The sequence below is a fragment of the Erigeron canadensis genome, chromosome 3, assembly GCF_010389155.1.
Source record: "Erigeron canadensis isolate Cc75 chromosome 3, C_canadensis_v1, whole genome shotgun sequence".
Classification (NCBI taxonomy): domain Eukaryota; kingdom Viridiplantae; phylum Streptophyta; class Magnoliopsida; order Asterales; family Asteraceae; genus Erigeron; species Erigeron canadensis.
Window position 1 is genome coordinate 33577908 of NC_057763.1, and position 25744 is coordinate 33603651.

At 32.9% G+C, this 25744-nt stretch overlaps 2 protein-coding genes across 4 annotated transcripts; both read left to right on the plus strand.

Moving 5' to 3' along the window:
* LOC122593068 lies at window positions 1-2993 on the plus strand. 2 transcript variants are annotated; one of them, XM_043765410.1, is made up of 6 exons: window positions 1-490; window positions 897-974; window positions 1081-1115; window positions 1207-1262; window positions 2456-2554; window positions 2662-2993. In XM_043765410.1, exons 1-6 carry the CDS (start codon window positions 110-112, stop codon window positions 2805-2807), a joined length of 795 nt encoding a protein of 264 aa, XP_043621345.1. In that variant the 5' UTR covers window positions 1-109; the 3' UTR covers window positions 2808-2993. The 2 variants fall into 2 exon arrangements, with proteins under 2 accessions (XP_043621345.1, XP_043621346.1); XM_043765411.1 differs by having other exon boundaries at window positions 9-490; window positions 2676-2993.
* Window positions 2994-17040: 14047 nt separating this feature from the next.
* Window positions 17041-25744, plus strand: LOC122592920 (ADP-ribosylation factor GTPase-activating protein AGD5-like). Of its 2 annotated transcripts, none has more exons than XM_043765251.1 (11): window positions 17041-17234; window positions 18976-19034; window positions 19118-19208; window positions 21617-21671; window positions 21772-21862; window positions 21973-22174; window positions 23358-23541; window positions 23838-24016; window positions 24485-24718; window positions 25101-25159; window positions 25245-25744. In XM_043765251.1, exons 1-11 carry the CDS (start codon window positions 17184-17186, stop codon window positions 25462-25464), a joined length of 1425 nt encoding a protein of 474 aa, XP_043621186.1. In that variant the 5' UTR covers window positions 17041-17183; the 3' UTR covers window positions 25465-25744. The 2 variants fall into 2 exon arrangements, with proteins under 2 accessions (XP_043621186.1, XP_043621187.1); XM_043765252.1 differs by having other exon boundaries at window positions 17042-17234; window positions 21973-22102.

The window sequence follows — 25744 nt, forward strand, 5'->3', positions numbered from 1 at the left end:
CTATGCAAAAATTAACACACAATATTATCCGCTAAAGTTCATTTTTCTTTTCTTTTTCGAGAAAACTATGATTTACATCCAATCATAATAACAAAAAACTCATTTCCTGATGACAACAACTCTAATCCCACAAATTCTCACTAGCATCGCAACATATTATAAACCCCCAACACTAAACCCCACAATTTCTTCAACAAAAAGGAGACACCTTTGTTGTTGTTATCATAACCAAGGTTTAAGATTGTGTTATGTTCCAAGTAAAAGATTATTATCTAAAGATGGGTTTTATGGCAAGATTAATAATAAGAAAAAAAGGTTGGTAATTTTAAGGTCTAATAATCTTAAATTCAATAATGGCGGTGGTGGAAAAGATGATGATGAAAGTGAGAAATCAAAGGTTTTTGTGAATCTTGCATTGGCTGTTGGTTTGGCTTATCTTTCTTTGACTGGTCAACTTGGGTGGATACTTGATACCATTGTTTCTGTTTGGGTATGTATCTATCTATTATAAGTTGTATTTTTATCTTATTAGCTTAATTTTAGTGATGGTTTTTTGGTTTATGGGTTTTTGAGATTGCATATATTCAATTGAAGTGCTTATAAAAGTAAAATGAGCAGGTTTGTTGTTTATCTACTAAAATAAGCAATAATATGCTGATAAATAGTGTTCTAAAAAGTTTCTTTTGTTTATCTAATACTATATATAAGCAGATAGATAATTTTGTAGTGTATGTTATTGGCTTATAAACTATAAAAATAAACAGATAAGCACTTGAGTATACAATTAATGTGTTTAAACTTTGAGTTTGAAGTAGTAGTGTTCAAGTTTATGCCTTTATGTGTCTAAAAAGTGCTTGCATTTGACAATTTTGTGGATGATTATTTTTTTATGGCAGCTTTTTGTGGTGCTTGTTCCACTTGTGGGATTGGGAGCTCTTATTTGGTGGGCAAGTCGAGATATGGTCGAAATCCAAGTAAGATTAGTTGGACAGTAGCTAAAATACTATCAGAAGTTTTTGTAATAGTTTTTTGTTATGGAAGTATTATCTTATTTGAAGTTACTGTTTGGTTTTTGTGCAGTGTCGTAATTGTGGGAATGAATTTGAAGTTTTCAAGTAAGAAACTTGATCTAATTTGCATGCATCTTATTTCTAAAGATTGTATGGAACCTCGTGTGTAACTTGGCTCTTATTTTGTTTGTTGCAGATCTATGTTAAATGATGAGCCACGGGTGTGTCCCTATTGTAGTCAACCTTTTTCAGGTAAAGGATTTGAAGCATTGTACTTGTTTGGGCTACATGATCATGCTCAACATTACCACATGCTTGAGTAAACTCATTTTATGATTTCGTTAATTCACATATAGGTTCATTACAAGTAAGACTAAAATAGAATACAGTGTTTGAGTTGACATGTAGTTAAATATAAATGTTGGACTGATACCGAAGCTAATCATGAGTATCCCCGTCCCAAATCCCCTGTTCGTTCATTAATATTGACTTCATTCCAATACTTATACTTGTTCGAAATCACATCAAAGTGATCAGGATACACGACTTACCTTACCATACTCAAACTTCTAGTCCCAACTATTATTAACTAATGACATATAAACCGTTGAGTTCTTAACGATTATCAAAGTATCCTTAAGTTGTTGAAGATTGCCTTCCATTTGAGGTAGCAATATATGTGGGTTGGGCAAGTGTGGTAACATGTCAAACTGTCAAAGTGGGTGAACATTTGATGTTCATCTTTTTCTGTAAAAATGCATAATGTTATAATGACATAAGTTGCTAAACTAAATATTTTAAAGGCTGTAATTTGTATGCAGTAGAAATAGACTTTGGATAAATTTCAGTCGTTTTGTTATTAGCTAGATTATCCCACTTGACCCCTTTGAGATATAACCCGAGTCGATTCATACATTATAATTGGGTCTAATACTCTAATTTACCACCTCTTCATGACAATCTCAACCTAGACCCTTTTGTGTTCTTAAACCTTTTTGAAATACACATGGACTACCTTCCTAAAAGCATCACCACGAGTCCACGATTCAGTATTTTTTGGAAAATGAAAATTTACATCACAAACCCTGATTTTTGACACACAAGTTTTCAAGTGATTGTCGAGGATAACCAAATTACCATCAATTTTAACATAATGTTAACCCTTGAAAATGTCTTGGACGCTCAAACATGATTTCTTGCCGCTCATAGGGGACTCTCAACTTCAATTGTCACCCCAATTGCTGAAAATGTTAACAGTGTCAGAAACTTATTATGATGCTATTATTAAAGATCTGAGTGTGCAGATTGGTTCATTAACTTTTACATGCCGGTTGCATTCCTTTTCCATTTCCGTTCTTTGGACAATTATAGTATTATGTGATCCATTTTCATGACATAATCCTTATTGGATCATTTCTTGTAACCTCATATTGGCTGGATTTCAGTGGTGGGTGATGAGTTTATAAGGGATCCTGCGACATACTCAAAAAAATCTACAACATTTGATGGAGCATTCAACGACTTGTTTTCTCAAACAAAGAAAGGTACAGCAGTTTGCAAGGATAAACGTTGATTCCAATTCTAAAAAAAAAATAGTTATGTTGATCGTTGTATATGTTACTAGATATTTCAATTCATTGATATAAGACAGAATACCTTCCGCAGGGAAAGCTTCTTCAAGAGCCGTCATTGATGTTGAAGCCGAGGTCAAAGATGTTGATTGAGCATGTTGATGAACATATATACACGGACGTTAATGATGTACATAATTATATAAGTTGTTGTAAAACATCATAAATTGTTGTCACACACTTTCAGAGTTTGACTTTATAACGTTAATGAAGTGGGGTTGCTAGGGTGCTGGGTGGTGTAGATGATTTTATGTATATCGTCTTACAAAAGATTTTGTAGGGTGTATTCTTTGTTTCGCAACAATTTGACTTGGTAACTCTGAATCATAGTTATTAAAAAAATTTTGGCTCACCTTTTAAGGGTCTTGCTAATAAGAGTTCATATTGTTAACGTGTATAAAATACTCCGATATAGTTGACATCAGTCTGGGTTTCGATATAGTTGACATTAGTTTGCCAACATATGGAAAATCAAAAGTCTGGGTTTCGATATAGTTGACATTAGTTAAAATTTTCCTACTAGTTCGCCAACATATGGAAAATGCAGGTTAACGAGGGCTATTTTGACAATGATAATGATGCCTAATCCTGTCAAAATATGTGTATCGAATATGTTACGACTACTATTAATTTTTTGAAAATGAAATGGAAAGGCAGTAAAATATATTTATTACTCATTAGCGAGTTCCAAAGTAAACCTTGTTAGCAATGAAAATTTATACAAGTATTCTTTTTTTGGTTTGAAATATTTGTTATTTTTCTTTGTATTTTTTGTTACTAAATACGTTTTGTATGTTAACATGACTTTAAATTTAAATGTAATGACGGTAACAAATTATTATTATTATTTTGTAACCGAATTACTTATTTAAAAAAGACTTAAGAAGAAAAACTAAAAGCATTTTCAGTACCTAGAAAAGAAGTAGCTATGTAATGGTCACTAAACCACATCTCTTTTGACTTTACGAAGCGAAAAACTTAAAATTGATATATTTTTTTGATGAGATAACGAAATGTAAAGTCTTTAGATGACGAGAAACAGGGTTGAAGCTACTTTCTAACACTAGGTAAATTAGTTTTCATTATCCATTGGTGCATTGTACTTTAAGCCTTTGACGTTATTCGTTGATACATATTTATATGCAGGTATGTTTTGCATGATTCTATTTTTATTTGCTTTATTGCTTTTATGACTTGCGAAGAGAAGAAAAAAGAAAGTTTTTGGTTGATGTTATGCATTATGTTTTTATGCTATTAAATATATTCAAATGGGTACCATATATTCTGTTTATGTTGAATATTATCTGAGTGTACTACGCTCTTGTGATTCTAATTGATTTTTTAATAAGTATCTGAAAATGTAATAAACTATGCACGAATGTTTATGTTGTATAATAAATTACTTTGATGTTTATTATATGGGAAATGATTAATCCTCCTAATATAACAACCTAAAAATCATCCTAACTATTGGATGATGCCATGTGGAAAAATTAGGGGGCAAGATTAGGAAAGAGAATTAGTGGATACGACATGTCACCTTTTTATAGTGTTAGGAGGATTTTTAGGCTATTTTGTTAGGAGGATTAGTCATTTTCCTTATTGTATGTAATGAACTTTCAAATCATAGTCATTGGATGTACCCGAGTATATGTGACAATCATATAAGGTGTTACTTGTAAGTTTTTGATTGGTTAGATACATCCAATAACCTGAATTTGAAAGTTCATTACATACAATAAACATCCAAGTAGTTCATTACATAACATAAACATTTATACATAGTTCATTACATTCTCAGGTCCTTATCCTTTTTAACATAGTCGTGATATACTTACATACCTTTTACTTTTTTTTTTCTTTATTATTGTTTGATCAAAAGTTATTATGGAAGTAATCTCTTCATATTTTTGTATGGTAACTTAAATAATTTAAGTTTGATACATTTTTATAACATTTATCTTATTCAAAAATAATATATTCAATCAAACTTAATTATCAATAAAAGATGATCGAGTTCATTTTTGGAAAGACAATAAAAGATGATGACTTAACAATATAATTAAAATGAAGGTTGTGGATATTTTTAGGCCCTTCAATCGGTCAATTAGGGAGCTGGAAATACTCAAGAGTTAAGTCTATAGGGGAGTATTCGGAAGGTTAAAGCAACCAAAAGCAAAGAGTCCTTAAATTAATTGACTGACTCGGATCGACTCAAAGTCTTACCTTATAACATGTATTCGGCTAGACTCGGATAATTTTGCAACAATGGTTAAAAGTATTATAACCAAATTACTTAAAAACATTATGTTCATATGTTTACTTTAACCACTACCACAATATACGTATATCATCGAAAAACCCAATGAATAATTATGTTACTCCTCCTATGAAATGAAAATAATAATGAAATGAAAAGGCAGTAAAATAAATTATTTTTTGAAAAATAATTAATCCTCCTAACCAAATAGCCTACTAAACCTCCTAATTATGGGATGATGACACATGGAAAAATCAGGGGTCAGGATTAGGAAAGAGAATTAATGGATACCACATGTCACCTTCTTAATGTATTAGGAGAATTATTAGGCTATTTGGTTAGGAGAATTTATCATTTTTTTTATTATTATTATTATTATTATTATTATTTTGAAAAGAGGCGTTAAATAAAAGGAATTTATTACTCACTAGGTTTAGCCCCGTGCGTTGCACGAGATAACATAAATTTCTATCAAATAATTCAACAAATATTCAATATAAAAAAAACTGTCATCGAAGAACGAAGATATTTTTTTATGTAATGAAATAAAATGTCAAATGACAAAGTAATAAACATTATTAGAAGGAAAAATTATAAACCTCAAGATAAATCTTCACTTTTTTTCATCTTCCCTCGTCCCTTCCACACGCAATAAATATTTCACCATTCTCCCACCGTCTATGTAGGAATTAATCTTGACTCAGTCATATTATCTAGTTTGAGTTGGTTTTATTTAAGTTAATATTTGAGTTGGTTTTAGTGTTGCTTCAAATAAATGGTATAAAGTCATGGGATTGACCAAATTATATGCAATTGAGAATATGGACGTTATGGGTCATACCCATGACCAATTCCTTAGGTAGAGTTGGTAGTTTATTTGCTTATTTTTAGGATCACATGAGATGTTGTTTTGCCTATTTAAGATTTATTCTGTCATTGAATGAGAAGTAAGTTTTACCTTTGTTTTCTATATTTTTGTACGTATTTATACTCTCTTTTCATATTAACATACATAATATACATACTGAGTGAGGTTGAGAATGATAAAAAACAAAGAAAAAGATAAAATTAAAAAGGTGAGAGGGTGAGATTTACACCACCATCACCACTTTGCTACCCACCCCTTTGGTACCTACAGGGCGGGTGGTGTTCCAACTGGTCACCGGTCGATCACCATCTTGCCTCCTTATGTATTACGTCCACCCTCAAAGAATTAAACATAGAGTATATAAAAACATAAATTCAACTTAAATTAAGACAACATTTTTTTATGTTCCAAGTAATCTAAAGTTTATATTTTTGCATTATATTTATGTTTGGAAAATAAAAATTAAATATAAATAAAAAAAATTATATCTCAAAAGATATTATATTAAAAAAAATTAAGAATCATTATTACTTTTTAATAAGAATTAAAAAGATCTTTAAAATATGGGAACTTTTATAAATTTGGAATATGTCATTAATATATATTTTAGGTAAGAAACTATTACCATATATCTCTTTTATATATATATGTTAAGTGTCATCTAATTATATAAATTATATTTTTAATAATTTTGGTGGGATTTTAGACCGAATATCTATCATGTTTTTCAAAATATGAACAAAAATCTCATTAGATCAAGTGGTTTATGTTTCACATAAAAAATTTGAGGTTGTGGGTTCTAATCATGCTTATGACTTTTTAATATGTTATTTATTTATAATTAATAAAAGTTGTGTGGTTGTTGACTGAATGATGATTTGTCAAGTATGTATAGGTGTCAACTTACGTGTCAACGTTTAAGAGACTAACGACGTGAGATTGTCACGTAGGAAAAAGATGATGTGGCGAGCTCTGAGATATGCCACATCATCAAATTGAGATAGAGAATTATATATATACTAGGATTTTTTTACCCACACGATGTGCGGCTGCTTTAAAAAGGTGCTCAATAAAGTGAGATTTGAGTTAAACTTGCTTAAAAAAACATTTAATGAAACGCTTAATATGTGAACAAACGTGTTAATGGAATGGATCAATAATGATCGTAAAAAAACATATGGACGAACAATCTATTTAGTTTCACTTAATTAAATTAGTAATAACGTATTCATTATCCAATCATTAAACTAATTGTTATATACATTTGTTTTGAACATATTTTTCTCATCATCACAATGAAAAATTGTATTGTTGAAAAACAAAATAAAAAAGAGATTATATTAACCATTATCATAAAATTCAAAAAAAGATAAAAGAATTAAACCAAAAATTCTACATAATTTCCATAGTAATATGAACGAAAGAATTAACATAACTCTTTCAGAAAGTTATGATATTATACAAAGCTCTTAACTCATATAAGATGAATATAATTTAGTGGTGATAAAAAAACTTATAAACTTTAAATGTTGTCACTAATGATTATTGCGATGAGAGTTTCAACTAACCAACGACCTGAGCAAACTTTCATATAATCACCATAAAAAAAATGAAAGGAACCTCATATAAATGTTGAATAAAAAAGATAATGAAATATCATTAGGTATAGACGTGATTTTTTAAACTAAAGAAAAGATATCATTTTATCTAATGAGAAGATCTTATATTCTTACAATATATATATATATATATATATATATATATATTTATTTTAACATATATACGTTCATTTGTTTTCTAAATATGTAGTTTATTTAAAGAAAAATATGGAGTTGACACATAGGATAAAATCTTATGTGGCAATTTTTCAAATTAGTTTTAGATTGCAAGAGGGCTTTAAAATGCTTGGTTAACTATTATTTTATAAGAGTTATAGATAGATATAGAGATAGAGATTAGCGAATTACCATTCACCAAGAACACTTGTTAGCTGCGAAAATCACCACCCGATTTAATTATGTAAAACCGTGTTCACATTTGTTTCTTTCCTTTTTAAGGTCTCAATAAACATACCAAGTCTACATATTCTTTTCTGGGAAAAGTATCTTTGTATGTATATAACTTGTGACCAGTTATTATCGTATGAAAGAAACTTTAGTTGGTTTCATTGTATGTAAGTTCATGCTAAAACTGAACGAATCATGTAAGAAATCAATGTGGCACCACCAGACATATGATACATGGCCCAATGAGAGATCTCCACATCAGCTTGTTTACACGAATCATTCAGTTTTAATAAGTTACTTACATACAATGAATCCGACTAACGTTTCTTTCATACAATAGTAACTGGTTACAAGTTACATACACACCCAAATACTTTTTCCTTCTTTTTCTCCTATTAACTTCTTTCTCTATATTCCGTATATCCCATCTTGTGGCCTCTCCAGCAACAGGACCATTACAAGAATCCATCGGTCTTGCAATGCGAATTACCCAATCCACTTTGGAAGTCAATATTCTTTTTGTGTTGTCTATTTAGCGTTTTTTTCGTTTTTATTAAAATTATTTATTTATTTTTATCAAGCTTATGAACTTATTGGCACTAAATCCTTTTTTTTTCTTTTACCAAAAATATTTGGGGTTATTTAAGGTCTTTCATTTTGGGAGGCGATATTTACAATTAAACTCTTTTTCATTTTTACAATAATTTAAGTTTGTTCATACATTCATGTATTATTATCTTTAGTTGCTATGAATTTTCTATTTTTTTATTGGAGTTTTCTAAACATAGAATTTAACAAAGTGTTTGTTCATGGTTTTGAAAATTAAGTATTTATTTTTTTTATCTCTGTATCATCTAATGTTGTATAGATGTGTTTTAGTAATAACAAATTATGAATATACTGTAACTTTTTTTTTCCAGGTGTTTCTCCTAACAAATTACGATTGATTAATTCTCTGTTCACACTACTTGGTACTGAATTAAACTTTTACCGCTAATACAACTTGGTGAGGATTTTCTTTTTATGTACCTTATTATTTTTAATATGTATCTGTGTAATTCATTGTAAAATTACATAATTAAACTCTATAGAATTAATTCCGCACCCGTTCTAATTAAGTTTAAAAAATAAGTGCCCAATAGATTCAAAATGTATTTCATTTGGACATGCTTTTGTTGTGTGAATAGTGACTCATTTCCCGCCCAAGTTTCATTCTTCCTTACACAAAATCACACATAATACATACATATAAGTAATATATATAGACATTTTACTCAATTTTCTCAACTAAAAATATCTGATGAGCATATTTCAAATATGGTGAAGGTGTATTGGAAGACGATTTTCTCTGCTTTCTTTCTGATTTCTGCTCTATTGTTTACTTCAAATGCTAGAAAGTACGGTACTATTCCGTGAACGAATTCTATATATACATATACATATATATATATATATATATATCTGTATATGTCTTTCAATTTGTGTAATCATCTTTTAATTTGATCTCTGTATCTACTGTTCAGTTTCCTGCATTTAATTTGTGTTAATTTAAATGGATTTGATTTTTATATGCATATACATATATATGTATGTATGTATTTGTGTGTGTGTTTGTTGGTGTCTTATTAAGTATGATTTCAGCAAAACTAATGTCGTTAGTTCCGTTTCTATGCGCGTGCATGATTTGAGCTAATATAATGTTGTTAGTTTTCGTTTTTGTGCATATGTATACATATAAAATATATATGTATAGTATATATATTTACAGATTTTTATGTGTGTGCTTTATTTGAGCTCATCTATAATCGTTTAATTCTGATTCTATGTAGTCTATGTATATGCATTGATGATCTGAACTGATTTGAGTGATATAGATCTCATAGAATCTGAGCTGAGTTTGTTATACGAGTTTCATCGATAATTTTTGATGTTTAGATTTGGAGATTGATGACAAATAATCTAGCTATTCTTTTGTACAATATTGATTTGTAGTGGATTTGAGTATATGGAAACTACATATATAAGTATCTTTTTAAATGAATAGAAGACAAGTGATGAGACGAGAATGAATCATTTCAAATCATCCTACATGAAATCCGTTATGATTATTGCATTTGGGACGTGTCATTGTTGTTTTCTTCAAAATTTTGGCATTTGTATCTACTAAGAACCTTGAAGCTCTACACCTATTGACATGTCAGTTTATTGTGGTTAGTCTCTTGTGCTCTACTCTTTTGCAACACTGAGTGTATCTGTTCGTAAACTGTACAAGCTTTCTACAAATAGTTGAGTGTCTCAGTTCATTTCTATATCACAAGTAAGTTTAGAGGTAGGAGTATTTGGGACATTGACTATGAATAATCTGATAGCTCAATGTGGAAGGTTTTATTAGATCTGAGAGATAAAGTGAGACCGTATATTAGACTGGTATAACTATGGACCTATGTGCAGAGTTATTAGTATGAGGCTTCATGAGTCTGGGTTCACACCTACTAGATACAACTATGGACCTATGTACAGAGTTATTAGTGATGGACTGTTGGGAGTTGGAAATGGACTGATAATTGGCTAAATCGATTTCCCTTCTTAAAAGAATACATGTTCCTACTTAAGTAGATACAAGAGATAAGGTAGTGTGGAGAAGAAATAATGGATAGGAAGGGGATTTTTGCTATCAAATGTGCTTGGGAGGATATGAGAGGTAGAACAACAAATGTAGCAGACTTGTGTGGTTTAATCTAGGTATTCCCAGCTATATGTTTATTATGTAGATGGCAGTTCAGGGTAAACTTCAAATTCAACATAAGATTATGGGTTAGAATACTAATATCAGTATAAAAGGTGTTGCACCATACAAGGAGGCTGATGTTAAAAAGGAGTGATTGGGTACTTGCATCATTTCTTCGAAACAGATAATGATGAATATTCGATTTTTGGGCGTTATAAAGGTACCACCGGCCTGTTTAGCTCACAAACATGTATATAATATGAATAATGATGATTGATTCCTTCTTGAAGGGCTTGTCTTTTGATAAGCTAAAGGTATGAAAGATATTTGAATGAAGAGTGCTTTATGGTATATCTTTGACAATACTTATTTGATATGTATTTAAATTCATATGATGTTTAGCCTAGTGTTTTTCTTGCCGATACAATTGATGAAAATCTTTTCGTTCTCTTTTATTGAATCAATCACTATTAGTCACTGCCTAGTTTAGTTAAACCGAGAAACAGGATATGTAAATGAAGTTCTTATGTGGTTGGGTGATCATTTGCTTTTCTCCAAGCAGCTTTTTGTAGGATTTTGATATGTTATGTGTCTTTGTGTCAAATAAATATGGGGCTCAATGTTTAGTTAACAGAGTTAATGTAAGGCTCAGACATTTTATGTCCTTTAAATGTAACTTTGCTGATGTCTTGTATACGAAATAAAAATAGCTTCTAGTTTTAAACCTGCTGGCCTGAATTGTCTCTCGTGTGATTTGCCTTATTAATTAATATTTAGGGTGGTTTTTGTTTTGTAATCTATTAATCTCATGAATCCTTGATAAAGTACAATTGATATGAAGATAGCTATAGCAACAGACAAATAATGGAGGTTCTTATGTGATTTGGTAGAGGATACAAATGATGGTAACAGAAAAGTTGGTCAAGCACCCACATAGGTTATTTAATCAAAAGAATTTTCTGATGTTGTTGCTGCACTTTATACTAATATAGATTTTAGGCCACTCGGGTATTGGGGTTTTTTTATTCTCTTTGTTAGACTATACAGCAAAAACTCTACCAAAAACTTTGGAGATGTTGTTGTCAAATGTGATTGGGAGGATATTAGAGGTAGAACAACGAATGTAGCAGACATGTGTGGTTTACTCAAGATAGGATTATGGGTTGGAATACTGATATCAGTATAAAATGTCCTCATTGCAAAGAGTGTGCAGTGTCTCTTGAGTACATGTTCTTCCAATGCAAGCATTCTAAAACTGTATGGAGGGATATGAGGATGAAGAGCTAACGTTTACCACTTCATATTTGTACAGTTAGATAACACTGTACTACAATATCCAACCTAGTATCATTGAAGTGAGAATGTGCTTGTTAGTAATACCATTAAGCTGAAGCTTATGGGGTTGAAGGTGTACAGAACTGCAAGAGTTATTGAGTATAAGAAATGGGTCGTTAATCCAAGTTTTGTTGAGGATGAAAGGAGTAGCTGATTTGAGGGTGATAATCTATTCTTGCACGTGGTCCTATTTTGCTACTAGAATAGGTTGATTTGTCCTTGAACCGTTGCTTAGTTTGAATATGCCTTGCTGAATGTTGTATCTGTCATTGGTTGAAATTGATCGTCAATATAGATGATGCTGTTAATATACGGTTCACAAAAAGAAAAGTTCATTTCTGTATCTTTAATCTACTGTTGACTTATAATCTGTCAGGTTTCAAGAAAATACGAGTTTCGTACATTTGGGCCATTCTACTGCTGATCTATGTACAGATGAGCCGAGGGGTCCATTTGCTGATCTTTATGACTCGGATATATGGGACAACACAACATTTACTGCTGTTGCTGAACCGGATTTCAGGTTTGGCACCATCACTTATTTCTGCCTTAGCTCTTGTAATACAGTTTATACCATCTAATTGTTCTTTGTGTATGCAGTTACTGGGCTCGGAGTTCTTTGAGAGAGCTAATACATAAGAGTTATAATGCCTTGTGGTATCCACTTGTTATGGTGTTTGTCATCCTGATACCTTTAGCAGTTGACCATCTTACGAACTATTGCCGTAAAAAGGAACAGATTTATCTAATGTTCATCATGTTTACCCCACTTGTTTATGGAGTTCTTGTCTTTTGGGGTGTCTCCCATCATTTAGCTGAATCTACAGTGAATCTAGATGTCATAATTCCAGCCATTATTCAACTTTATATGGGCATGCTCAGTAAATACACAATATTCTGATTCTTTTTTTTTCAATACATTTTTTAAATTCTCTATCTTTTTGTAGGTTCTGATTTGGTACTTTTGGTTTCTGATTTTGTGTTCGCATTCTATCCAAGCCAACATTGCTTTTTTCACTCATCACCACTTCCATTCTCTTGATTTGAGATTTTTATTGGTATTAGCATTACTTTATTGTTTTAGCTTTTAACTACATGAAAGAATCTGCATCCATTAGAATCTGCCAACAGTAACTAATTACTCATGTTTTTTGAATTTTTTTTGCAGCCTAGATAAGTTGTATTTACTCAACAGAGGGTTAAGCGGGTCTCCAGAATGTTGTACCTGTACATCCCGTTGAGGATAATAGCATTGCTCTTTTGCATTCTTGTGGTACCATTTGTACCTCATGAATGGCATTTTTCGGTAGAGCTCTTGATTGATTTTTTATTGCTCGTCTATGAGCTCCTTGCACATTATTGGGTGGATTTAGTTTATGAAAGTATTCTTCATCACCTGCCATCCCCCATTCTTCACAAAATGTCATCATATCTACTAGCTTTTGGCTTTGTTTCTTCATTGCAGGTTGGTTTTTTTTTTTTTTTGATTATTGTTGCTGATTGACATAACATACACTTAAACCTGTTTTCTTCTTAACAATCTTCGCAGGAGTGGATCCTCAAATTAATATGCATCTTCTTTTACCTTTGTGGAATACGGGGTTTCTTTATGATCGCCGATGTGCCATTTGTTCAGTATATCGTGCTGATGGGGGAAACTGTCCCACTTGCCATTGTCGTTTATGGAAGATTCACATCATCGGCGTATCTTTCATTTGTGCTGGATGTGGCTTGCCCACAGTGGCATTTGCCGGGCAGACAACATTAAACTGTAAATGGTGATCTTCTGCACATATAGGATGCTTTGAATTTTTACAGCGAGTATGATGCTTTGTGTTTTTACGGTGATTCTTGAACTTTTAGCTCTGCACAACCTTAACTTTGAACCTTTGAAATTCTTGTGTTACAGTGGTTGATTTTATATGATAATGGCAGGTACAATTTGACTGTTTGAGATCTATTATATTCAACTTGAAAAAAGTTAAAACTAACAGACCTTACATTGGTGTGGATACTTGATTCAGTGTTTACTTCATGTAGCCCACATCTCGTGGGCCATGGGAACTCTAATTGTGGTCTGTGGAGATGTTCTTCACTTGCAATGCCACTAATGAATTAGAGGTTATGGTCTACCTCTTTTGCACCATACACTCTAGCATCATCTCTTGATTAGGGCATCAATAAGTACTCTAAAGCTGATTTATAACATTTTCTGCCCATTCTGTTTTGATAAACAAGACCTTTGTCAAGCAGTATTTTTCTGATTCTTTCAACTTCAGTCCCTGATGAATGAGCTTGTATGAGAACAAATGTTATATAAGTGCAGACTCGGTTGTTCCCATATGCAAGGCGATGAGCTTGAACATCACAAATGAATCGTGAAACCCAATTTTAAAGGGAAGGGTTATCTGTGACAATGTTCTAATGGGCAACCTGTTTCTTTTTTCAGATCCAGTGTGTCTACTTTCTTCCTGGTTCTGGGTCTATTTGTATATCTTTTGTAAGTTTTTTGCCTGGAAAGTGTTAACTGTGACAATGTTCTAATGTTCCATGGGTCATCTGTTAACATGGTTTCAACTCCATTTTTTACCTTCACATCGCCCATTTGCATATTTCCGGCTACGGCGTCATTATAGTTTCAGTCTGGCTATTTCTTACAGTTTGCATCCCTTTTTAAATGGATGCAACTTCTTTGAGTTATCTGGCTTCCAGTCTTCTTCCCAGCTATGGAATAATATTGTATGTCTTACTGAGCACAGACCTTCAGAATTCTTTAAATCGGGGATGCTATTTAAGATGTGGATCTATCGGTTCCTTGTTTTGGCATCATATCTGATATTATCTTCTTGTCGGTTTTTTAGTTGTTAGTTATTGTCAAGTTCATTTCTCGAGTGGTAGTATCTGTTATATTATCTTGTCTTCATGCTTGTGACATATATTGTATTGTTTAGGAAGTATCGTTCAGACAACCTCTTGTTCCAGTTTGTTGTTTTCTTCTAGATCCTTACCCCATAGTTAGATGGGCAAGAAATCCACATAATATAGATTTTGGAAACAAAAAAGTTCATTTCTGTATCTTTTATTAATGTTAGCTTTAATTTACTGTTGACCAATAATCTAACAGGTTACAAGAAAATAATGGTTCCCTACATCTGGGCCATTTTACTGTTGAGTGTTGATCTTCGTTCAGATGAGCCAAGGGGGCCATTAGCTGATCTTTATAACCCGGAGATTCGACAACGCAACATTTACTGCTGTTCCTGAACCGGATTTCAGGTTTGGCACCATCACTTATTTCTGCCTCAACTCTAGTAATAGTGTAATACAATTTATACCATCTAAGTGTTCTTTTTGTATGCAATAAGCTAAATAAGCTAAATACAGATCCGCAGTCTCTATATTATCAGTTGTAGTCCCTGTTTAACGAATGATTCCTTTGATTGGGACTGCACTCCCTATCTCACAAATTAGGTCGGTCATGGTCATCACTTCCACATATACATGTGCTCATAAATTATTTATGTTTTATTTGCTGGTTTACTAACCTTTTTGAGTCAATATTTCGATAACTATTTGAGCTAATTTTAAAATCTCTCCTACAATTCTATAAAGAAGTTAACGATTAATGAGAATTTGGGTGCAGGAAACATCGGGTTATACTTTATTTGGTGGGAATGACAAGACAATTGATTCTTCTTCATTACCAATCATTATCATACAACCTCAAGCATTTAAAAGATCGGTGGGCTACATCTTGAGATATATTATTCATTTATTTTGTAGAATGGAGTTTCTACTGGTTATGAAAAGGTTGATTAACAAATAGAAACAGGGATCAACTTTCACATGTAGGCAACATTTTCTCATTCGTTTTTTGTCCACATTAACTGGCTAGAAAATATTGTTGTAAAGTTGAAAGTTTATTCCCTTATCCATGTACTCCTTCCTTTTCATAGTTGAAACTTGATAGTCATCTTTGTTTTAGTAATTTTGCAGATCTAACATTCTACTTGTGCTATCTTTATATCTACACTACTTACCGCCACCACTATCACCACAACCACCCGTCACTGTCACCACACTGCTAACATTACTGCCGCTGCATCTTGCGAGCATTCATCTAGTTGATATATAATGGCTTGCTTTGACGTAAGTACATAAGGAATTCAAGATATGATTGATAAGCTTACGCATGATAATAAACTTCTATTGTTAATACATTAGCAAAATGTAAACTGCCTAACTACCGATGAATAACATATTATATAGCCTGTGAGCCAAGTATGACCAGGTTAATATAATCTTACCAGTCTATCTTTTGATAGATACGAATTTGTGATTAAATCATTGATATTGGATAATAAGCATTAAAATTGGACGTATTAACTTGCCCGACTGAGTCTCAATTATTCTAAATTAGAACAATTGAAAACTTGAATCAAAGCTACATGTCAAGCAATAATGCTCAACAAAAATTGGACGAAATTGGTTATTGTTGCTCTTGTTTGTTGTTGTTGCACTGTGAATTTTAGATACCGATGTCCTATAACTTTTCGTTATCTTGATCATATTTGTAATTTGAAGAATACATTAAAAATGCCAAATTTGAGAAGAAACATTAGACAAGTTTATGTTTATTTATCTGTTTATATTACTACTAGATCGATAAGGTTATAACACATTTAATCTCATTTAAAGGCCCAATTCAAGTTTGGCAGATCCTAACATTATTATCTGAGTATCTCTATATCAAAGGCCCAATTCAAGTTTTAGCATATTCTAATTAGCCTTTGTACTTGTTTTTAAGAAAAACATGTTCAATCTCATCTTGATTTATGTCTAATCACGACACAAAATTTTCAAACGAAATTCATCTTGGAAAAAAAAAACCTATGGTCCATGGATTACGGGGTTAGCCGGTCAATTCTAAGTTTAAAAGAAGGATAATGATAAATCAACCAATTAATTAGATTGATTAATTATTTATTTATTCTTAAAAGAATAAAATAAGAGGTCACTTTTTTACTCACCGACCATAACAACTTTTCACAGCGATATTTTGACTTTCAAACATCAAAATACTACTGTACTCCTTAGCTAGTGAGCCAGCCAGGGACCCAATCGCCGAATCGGTAGAACTGGTTCCACTGAGCAGACCAATAACCCGGTTTACACGCTGTCGCCACATACAAACAAACGCACCAAAATATCAAAAAGCGCGACGACCCCCCAATCTGTATATCATCATCTCCATCCATCCATCTATATATATACATACATAATAATATTATATAAAATCCGTGAAAATCTAATATTTATATATTAAACGTATAGATCTGAAAAACATGAACGAAAAAGCTGGCGTCTCTAAAGAGCTTAACGCTCGGCACAGAAAGGTATCACTTTTTTTAGATCTCCTGATTTATATAAATTTGTATATATTTTTTATATGTATATATTTGGTGCAGTTAAGATTAGTTTATTATGTATGTGGCCGAATTGATCATGATGATTATCTGAATTTAGTTATTATAATGTTGTGAATATTATTTATTAGTTATTTAAGTTTTTGATAATTTATTACTGCAACATTTTATTAAAAAAAGTTTCTATTGACTTTTTCATGTTTAATGTATATGTATATGATATAAAAAAGTTTCGATGAAGTTAGATAAGCTTGATAGTAAGCCGCGTTGTGGTGCATATCTTCGAAATCAGAACGGCGTTTTCCGTAACACGTAAATCTGATATCTTTGTTAATGCATCTAGGTATAACGTAGATAATCCTCCAAGGAGCTTAGTTCCAAGCATAGAAAGATTTTATTTTTTCTCACTTAATTGATCTATGTTTAGTTTACCTACGTTATCAGGGTTAGATTTCACGATTGGTGATTTAGCTTCACTAGTTATAGCAAATTTGGAGCTTGCTCATTTGTTTTCTGAATATGTGTAATGCCTCAAGTAAGCGAATTTGAGTAAAAGCTACTACTGCATTTGGTAATGTAGATCGAGCTTATTTATCTGGTGATCACATTGATTATTAATCTTCTCCAATCGTTGCTTTCATGATTGATTATTAAACGTCATTATAGTGTATTTCAGTATAAGTATTTTAAAGACCAGCTGCTCTGTTTTCTGTACTTTGAATACTTTTTGCAACAATTATTGAAATTGTATGAATTTGCTTACATCTGGTAATCTGAATTGAGGTTATTTATCTAGTGATTATTGAGATTATACCTTTTGATATATCAACCATGCTAAATAAAAATAATGTCGAATTAGCTATGACCAAATGAAAAATTCGCCTAAAAGAGGCAGTATTAAGCACACTACAAGTAATAGGAGATTCTTTACATGTAGGCTGTAGCGTTATTTGTATCTTTTCTAAATAATAGAAAGTAATTTAGGTCAACCCAGTTAGTAACATGGTTAGTTTCTTTGGATAATATATCAGGGTGACTATTGAAAATGTATGATCATTAAGTACAACAACTCTGGAGTATCGTTCAGAGTTTAGCTAGAAGTCCCTTTTAATATACTTCAGTTGCGGTTGGCTTTATCAAGGAAATACGGAATGAATGACGACTGTGATTGTCAGTTTAAACTAGGATTTGAGCATCGATAAATGTGATATCAGATCAGACTCAAAAGTCAATTTAATGATGGCTTCAATTAACTACTGGGCATTCCTACATTTGTCTAATAACGAAAAGGGAAATCAAAAGACTGTCTACATACTATAAATTCTACGACAAGTTGGTTATACAAGACTGGGGGTTGTGTGTTATGTAGCAGGAGGGACCAGGGAGGGTGTGGAAAGGGGAAGTGTTCAGTTATGGGGTTAGTACATCAAGGGTTGTGATCAGAGCAACGGGGTGCGTATATAGACTTTTATAGCAGAATGGATATTGGATAAAGGAGATAACTGGATTTTGAAAAAAGATTAGAGGCTAATAGGCTATTGAAAAAAACTATCACCAGTTGTTTTTTGTTTTTTCCAAATCATATGCATCTATTTCTTGTTTGCCGCCACATCACGTATACATCCGTTTTTCAATCTTCATCGTATATCTGTTGCACTAAGGATTATTTTTGCTTCATATCAACTTATATGATGTGATATTTGTTTTTCAGATACTAGAAGGACTTCTTAAATTGCCAGAAAATAGGGAGTGTGCTGATTGCAAAACCAAGTATGCATTGTATTTACAATTCATAAATTTGTATTATGGTTAAGTTATATCTGTAACTGCCAACACTGACCTTTCCATGGCAGAGGTCCTCGATGGGCTAGTGTGAACCTTGGCATCTTTATATGTATGCAGTGTTCTGGTATCCACAGAAGCCTTGGGGTGCACATTTCAAAGGTAATAATTTGATTAGTATCAAGACTTCCCAGATAGTATCATGTTAAAGTCGTTGTACTAAAAGCATGATAAGAGGCTGTTATGACGTTTGTAATTTCCATTTTAAGTAACAAGTATAAAGTAGAAGATGTGGTTTTATGCCCTTTTATTGAAATTGTACTTTCTATTAGTGCTATGTTCTCTTTAAGGTTTTCAATTTGGTGTTGAACCTGGGAGGTAGTCAGTGCCTTTCAAGTTATTACTGCTTAAGTGTTGCTGCTTTTTCTGTGAATAAAAGAATTAAAGACAATGTATGCAAGCTGTTCTTAAAAAGTTGAAAGCTATCTGGTATATAGCAAGTTCCGAAAAGTTAGGTGATGTTTATATTTTTAGTACCCAAGAAATGGTTACTTTCCTTCACCTTATCTGCCAATTATGTAGGTAACGTGATGGTCAGAATGTCAGATGCATATGCATAGTTAGATCTTGTGTTACATCAAAACTCTCTCTCTCTCTCTCTCCCCCCTTCTGAGTTTTATTTATCTGTTTCTACATGGCTTAGTGTTATATAATTAGCTTGTAACCTCTCCTAAACCGCAATCTTGATTATAAAATCCCTTATGTCATGTTTTTATGCATCTATTCGGGCCTAGAAGTGACCTTAAAAGCAATTTTAAGTAGGATGTAACAATTTAAGGACCACTCTAAAAGAATTGTAGGTTGTTGTGCCCATTTGTACTCAAATTTGAATGATGTACTTCATCGGGTGATTTTGTTAAAGGATAGGGGAGTGTAGAGACATGAGAACAAGAAGTACATGTTATATACACTGGAAAGTCAGATAGAGTAAATATGGTGTATTAGTGTTGCAAATACCGGCCATATCGGTGATATATTGGTAATATATCGGATATCGGCCTTCAACTGATACGAAAAGTGGGTTATCGGGCCAGTCGCTTTGGTCAAATTTTGGTCAAACTCGGCACTTATCGGTCAATGTCGGCCATTTCGGTCAAAAAAAAGTTGACTTTTTTTTATAAAAAAAACTGGTTAAAACAAAAATTAGGGTTTCTGACTTCCATAGTTCCATTTACTGCTTTCTCTTCACTCTTTTTTTTGAAAGGTATGTAAACTTATGTTAAATTGTATATATTGTTAGTATACATATAAGTTTTAGATAAATTCCTTCACAATTTAGGGTATCCGATATATCCCCGATATATCCGATATATCGCTTATCGAGGGTCGGCTGAAATGATACCGAAAGCGATATTTACAACCTTGAGTGTATATAACGATGCTCTTAATTGATGCTTGAAGATATCAACCGAGTTAATGGTTGTTAGATATGCTTAGTTCCCTGCCAGCAGTAAGATTGCTCAGTAATTTAAAATCAGTAATCTCTCAGATCAGTTAAAAACTTAAAACTTAAACAAAGTCATAGGGGAAACTATGCTATTGTACACACAAATATAGAAGACTAGGATGTACTGAATTACGCGTGATTGAAGTAACATACCTTTTCTTAGAAAGACAGTTATTAAAACGTTTGCCATGAGCAATGACTGCTGAATGGCGAGTTTTGATTTTGCTTAGAATGCTTAGACCATCTCCAATGCTAATCGTGCTCTTAGGTGCAACATCATATCTTTACAAATCCTTAAAAACCCACATTTTATCTCCATTTCTAAAAATATCCTTACCCTCTATAATTTCCACGTCAACACCTACCCATTACTCACAATATTTAAGTAAAACGTTTATATTTACTTTGGACCCACACTATCACATGAAATTAAGCAAATCCATGCCCTTGGGCTAGGGAACCTAACCTAAGGGCTCCTTTGTATGGATACGCTCCAATGGTAAGGACATCTAATGGGCCTCTATGGACACCATTGGAGATAGTCTTACGAGGCATAATAAGTGCTACGTGTCAAAATGTTATAGGTTATGTGGAAAAGTATCCTAGGTTTCTCTTGATGTAGTTGACCTGTATTACCATTATACATCTAGCAGGACTTATGTTTTGCATTTGCATCAATGTGTTTACTGTCTGTCTAAGCTTTATCTCTAATGTTACAATAGCTAAGATATACTGAAGGTGGGCATTTACCATGATGCCAGTCTATGATTATATCAAGTGTTGCAGATTGATTATTACAATCCAATAGTGTATGGCTTTCATTTTCTAGTTCGTTAAAGAGCTGGCTTTACGATCAAAATCTCTCGACTTGTGACACCAATAAGAATTGGAAGTAGCTCATTATACTTATGTTTAGTAATTTTGGACTTTTGGCTCTGCTTTTGAACCTTCATTTTGTATATTGCTGATATTCAGTCTGTGATCTTACTTTTTTTAAAGATCAAATTACTTGTTAGCAAGTTCATGACTTTGTTTTCCTATTTATTTGTGTACTCGTTCCCAGGTTAGATCAGCTACATTAGACACATGGCTTCCTGAGCAGGTTGCCTTTATCCAATGTAAGAAAGAAATTTCTCTTGTTTCAGTGTTCGAGAATTTATTTTATGAAAGGGATATACAAAGATTATGTTTCATAAATTTTTGTTCATTGTGTCTCAGCTATGGGAAATGAAAGGTCAAATAGTTATTGGGAAGCAGAGCTGCCACCTAATTATGATCGAGTTGGCCTTGAAAATTTCATTCGGGCCAAGTATGTACCATTTCAGTACTATAAAGAATCTTTTGGCAAGATGTAATCTGATGCCACTTTATGCTCAGTGTCTATATTCTGTAGTATTAATCTGCTTCATATTTTATAAGATATGAAGACAAGAGATGGGTTGCTAAAGATGGAAGACCAATTCCGCCTGTCGCAGTGCAAGAGGAGAAACTCGCTTCTCAGTCGCAGAGACCTGTTGAGAATTCTGATGGTGAAAGGAAGAGTTACCAGGCACATAGTACAAAGAGCAGCACACCTGTTGCAAGAATAAATCTTCGTGTGCCTCCAAAAGGACCTGAACCTGTATGTCAAGATGTTATTTTCTACTACTCTTTCCTGGCTTCCCGTTCTATCTAAACAACGTTGCTTTTCACTTAATTAGACATGACAAGATTTTCGGGTTCGGGTGGGTTAGGTACCGGGTCTGGCTTGAATGGATCATTTTCTAGTTTGGGTCTAGATGGTAATTAAATTGCAAATACTTTTCTGATTATTTTAACTTATAAATGATTACTGCGTTGATTATGTTTACAAATGCTGTACCATAATAATAATAATCTTAAAGTTGATATAAATGAAAGGGACATCTGATTATTTTGTTCTTGCTAGTGGAACAATAAAGACAAAGTGTCGAATTATGCTTACAGTCCTTTGTATTTAATGCTTGGCCCTGCCTGAAGGAAGAAGAGTCAATCTTGTAGGAAAGCAGATAGGAGAGGTAGTCTATAGACTTAAGCAAACTATATATGAGATTGTATACTTTTAAAGCAGACTTAGAGTGATTTTTAACCCATTTGACCCGTTCTTTATTCTGCTAATGTTTTTTTACTTGACCCTCTATTCCTCTAAAGATACGACACAACCCAAATTAACCAATTCATGAGTAAATTGGTCAGTTTCTGCCTCTAGATTTATATTCATTAGGAGATGGGTTTAAGGCATACACTAAAATAATGCTCTAAAAAGGCATAGTATTTGTTTTTAAGAATTAAAGTGTTCATTGTTCAATTCTAGACTTAGATTCAAAGCTTAGGCAAGATTAAGTGTAGACTTTAAGTTTGCCACAATCCAATGACGCAAAAGGTCTTTTGTTTGAATGATTCATCCGTTTCTTAAGTAGTACTCATGATTTGAAGTGGATTGGTATCATCAATTCATCATATTTATATGCTTTATGTATACGTATTGGTAGAAGCGAATGCTACCCAGAGTGGTCCGTGTGTGCGTTTTCTATGCTCTTTTAGTGTGTGGTTATAATGTGTGTGGGGTTGTGTTAGGGTATAGGATTATAGGTTGAGGAGATTTAATAGTTTGAGATTTCTCGATAGATGATCCCAAGAAAAATGCTTAGATGAACTCTTTAGGCACATATGCATATCTGTTATCTGCTCTACGTTTGGCAAGTAAATGATTATTCTGTGTTCATTATGTGTTTGCTATATTCTCTTTATTAAGGAAGTTGATATCATATTATTCAACTTAACAGGTGATACCAAAAGCTGAACCGGCAGTTTCTTCTGCTGAGTTGGCAAAGAAGGTTGCTGAAACTGTCTCCCCCCCTAAAGTCGATTTTGCGACAGATCTTTTTGACATGCTTTCAATGGACGATGGACCTACTGAGAAAGTTCCAGAAGTAGCATCGACAGATGATCTATGGGCGGGCTTTCAATGTATGTCTGCAGTCCTCTTTTTCTTTGTCAAAGCATTTGCAGTTTGCTCATTTTTACTCAAACGAATTTTCATTAGTGAATGTGATTCTCTGTTGGCATCACTCGTCATTACAACTCCCTTTGAACCGTATTAACTGTTTATATATAATAGCTTGGAAATTGTCTTTTGCTTTCCATAGTATTTAATATATTTTTGCTTTATTTTTTATTTAACAATTCATTCTTAGTAGTTTTCACTTACATGCACTAATCATGTTTGAAGGCACTATACTGACTTTTTTTTGTTTTATTTCCAGCTGCTGTTGAAGTACCAGTTATGGGGACAACAGAAGTTACAAAACCTGTGGACAACCAGCCGAAGCCCACTCCTGGAATAGAAGATCTCTTCCAAGATACACCTCCTCTCTCACAGCCCAATGCATCTGAAAAGCCTCAAAAGGATGTAAAAAATGATATAATGAGCCTTTTTGAGAAGGTATAGCTTATGGGATATGTGTTCTCTCCTTAGCTAGTAGAGGTGGCAATTTTGTTCTGTTCACTTATGAATGGGTTGATAGGGTTATGAATATCTTTAATAGGTCAAATGGGAAAACCTATAACAGTGGGTATAAGGAAATAGATTGAATTAACTAGGTACACATTCGCCCTAAAAATTATTTTTTGAAGCATTGAATACAACCATTCAAGTCATTTATTACTATTGATATAATATAACTTTTGTAATCTCATTTAACATGAACAAGCTATACCCATACTTAAAACAGTCTGGAAGAGAAGTATTCTGGGTCAACCTTACCCGGCCCCGCTTTGGGATTCACAAAAAAGTTAGCTTTCTGGCTCCTCCTGCCCCTTTTGCCACCTCTAATATTATCAATTTTTTCCAGTGAATGATATTCTTATTATTTACTCTATGGGCACTGATTTAGCTCGTGTATGTTTGCAGGGTAATAACACAACATCACCCTATGCTCTTCATCAACAGCAACTTGCTATGCTAGCCCAGCAGCAGTACCTACTTATGGCTGCTGCAGCTAAATCGGGTGGTCTGCCAAACTTTTCTGTGAATGGGCAACATAATGTATCTGGTGGTACAAGTCTTCCCATTCAAAACTGGCCAAACGTTAGCTATCAAAACCCAGTTCCTGGAAAAGATGAACTAGAGAAATATTTGCAGCAGGTAGAATAATCATTTGCAGTATTTACATGTAGACGTGGCAAAAGATTGGGTGTCGTTAAATCAGGTCAGGTTGGGAAGTTGACCAATATAACCTTTTTCCAAAATTGAAAATTTTAGACAACATTTATAGTGGTATATATAAAAGTTATATTATATGAATAATGATCCAATTTATAAATTGTAATTAGGACTTTTTATGACACACTTTGGTTCTTTTATTCTTAACCGTTTGACCTGTTGATAGCCGGATTTGACCCTTTGAGAAGTAATTAGGCTCTAGGTTTATGGCTTTTCGACCTATCTTAGCTTTTTTTTGTCTATTCTCTTTGGTATGTCATTTCTGTAGGTTTTTTTTTTTCTTATAATTTACATTGTTCACTAGATGGGAAACATGGGAGCAGCACATCAAGCTGGGAATCCATTGCAGGTTCCAACATCAAGGTATAATTCTATGTTGAGTGTGCTTTTGCCCTGACATGTATAGAAGTCAAAAACCCTAATATTTCTAAGCTTTTTCTTCTTGTAGCATTTACACCATGGGCCTGAATGCCACTTCCAATGGCATGACACCTCCTGGGGGTTCAATACCCGGACTTATGGGTCAAAATTCTCCTTTTAACGGCATGGGACCTTCTGCGTCATCTAAACCACCAACGACCTCTTCACTAACATCCGCGTCTCCTTCTCAGTCTGCAAAAGACTATGATTTCTCCTCCTTGACTCAAGGGATGTTCTCAAAACCATAAGCCTTTTCATGCAGTAGTTATAGTTGTACCATAAAGCATAATTCACAAAGAAAAAAAAAATTTATATTTTTCCTGTATTCGGGATTGTAAACTATTTGTAGAGGATGCAATTTTCAGTGTATCTGTTTTCATCTATTCCCCTCCTACATTCCTGATGATGGCATCATTTGTTTGTACAAGCATTTATATTGATATTCAAATTTACTTATTTCCCATGTATGTGGATGCATATTGTATGAGAAGATTCGAAGAATGCACTTAACGTGTTCAGTTTTTTCAA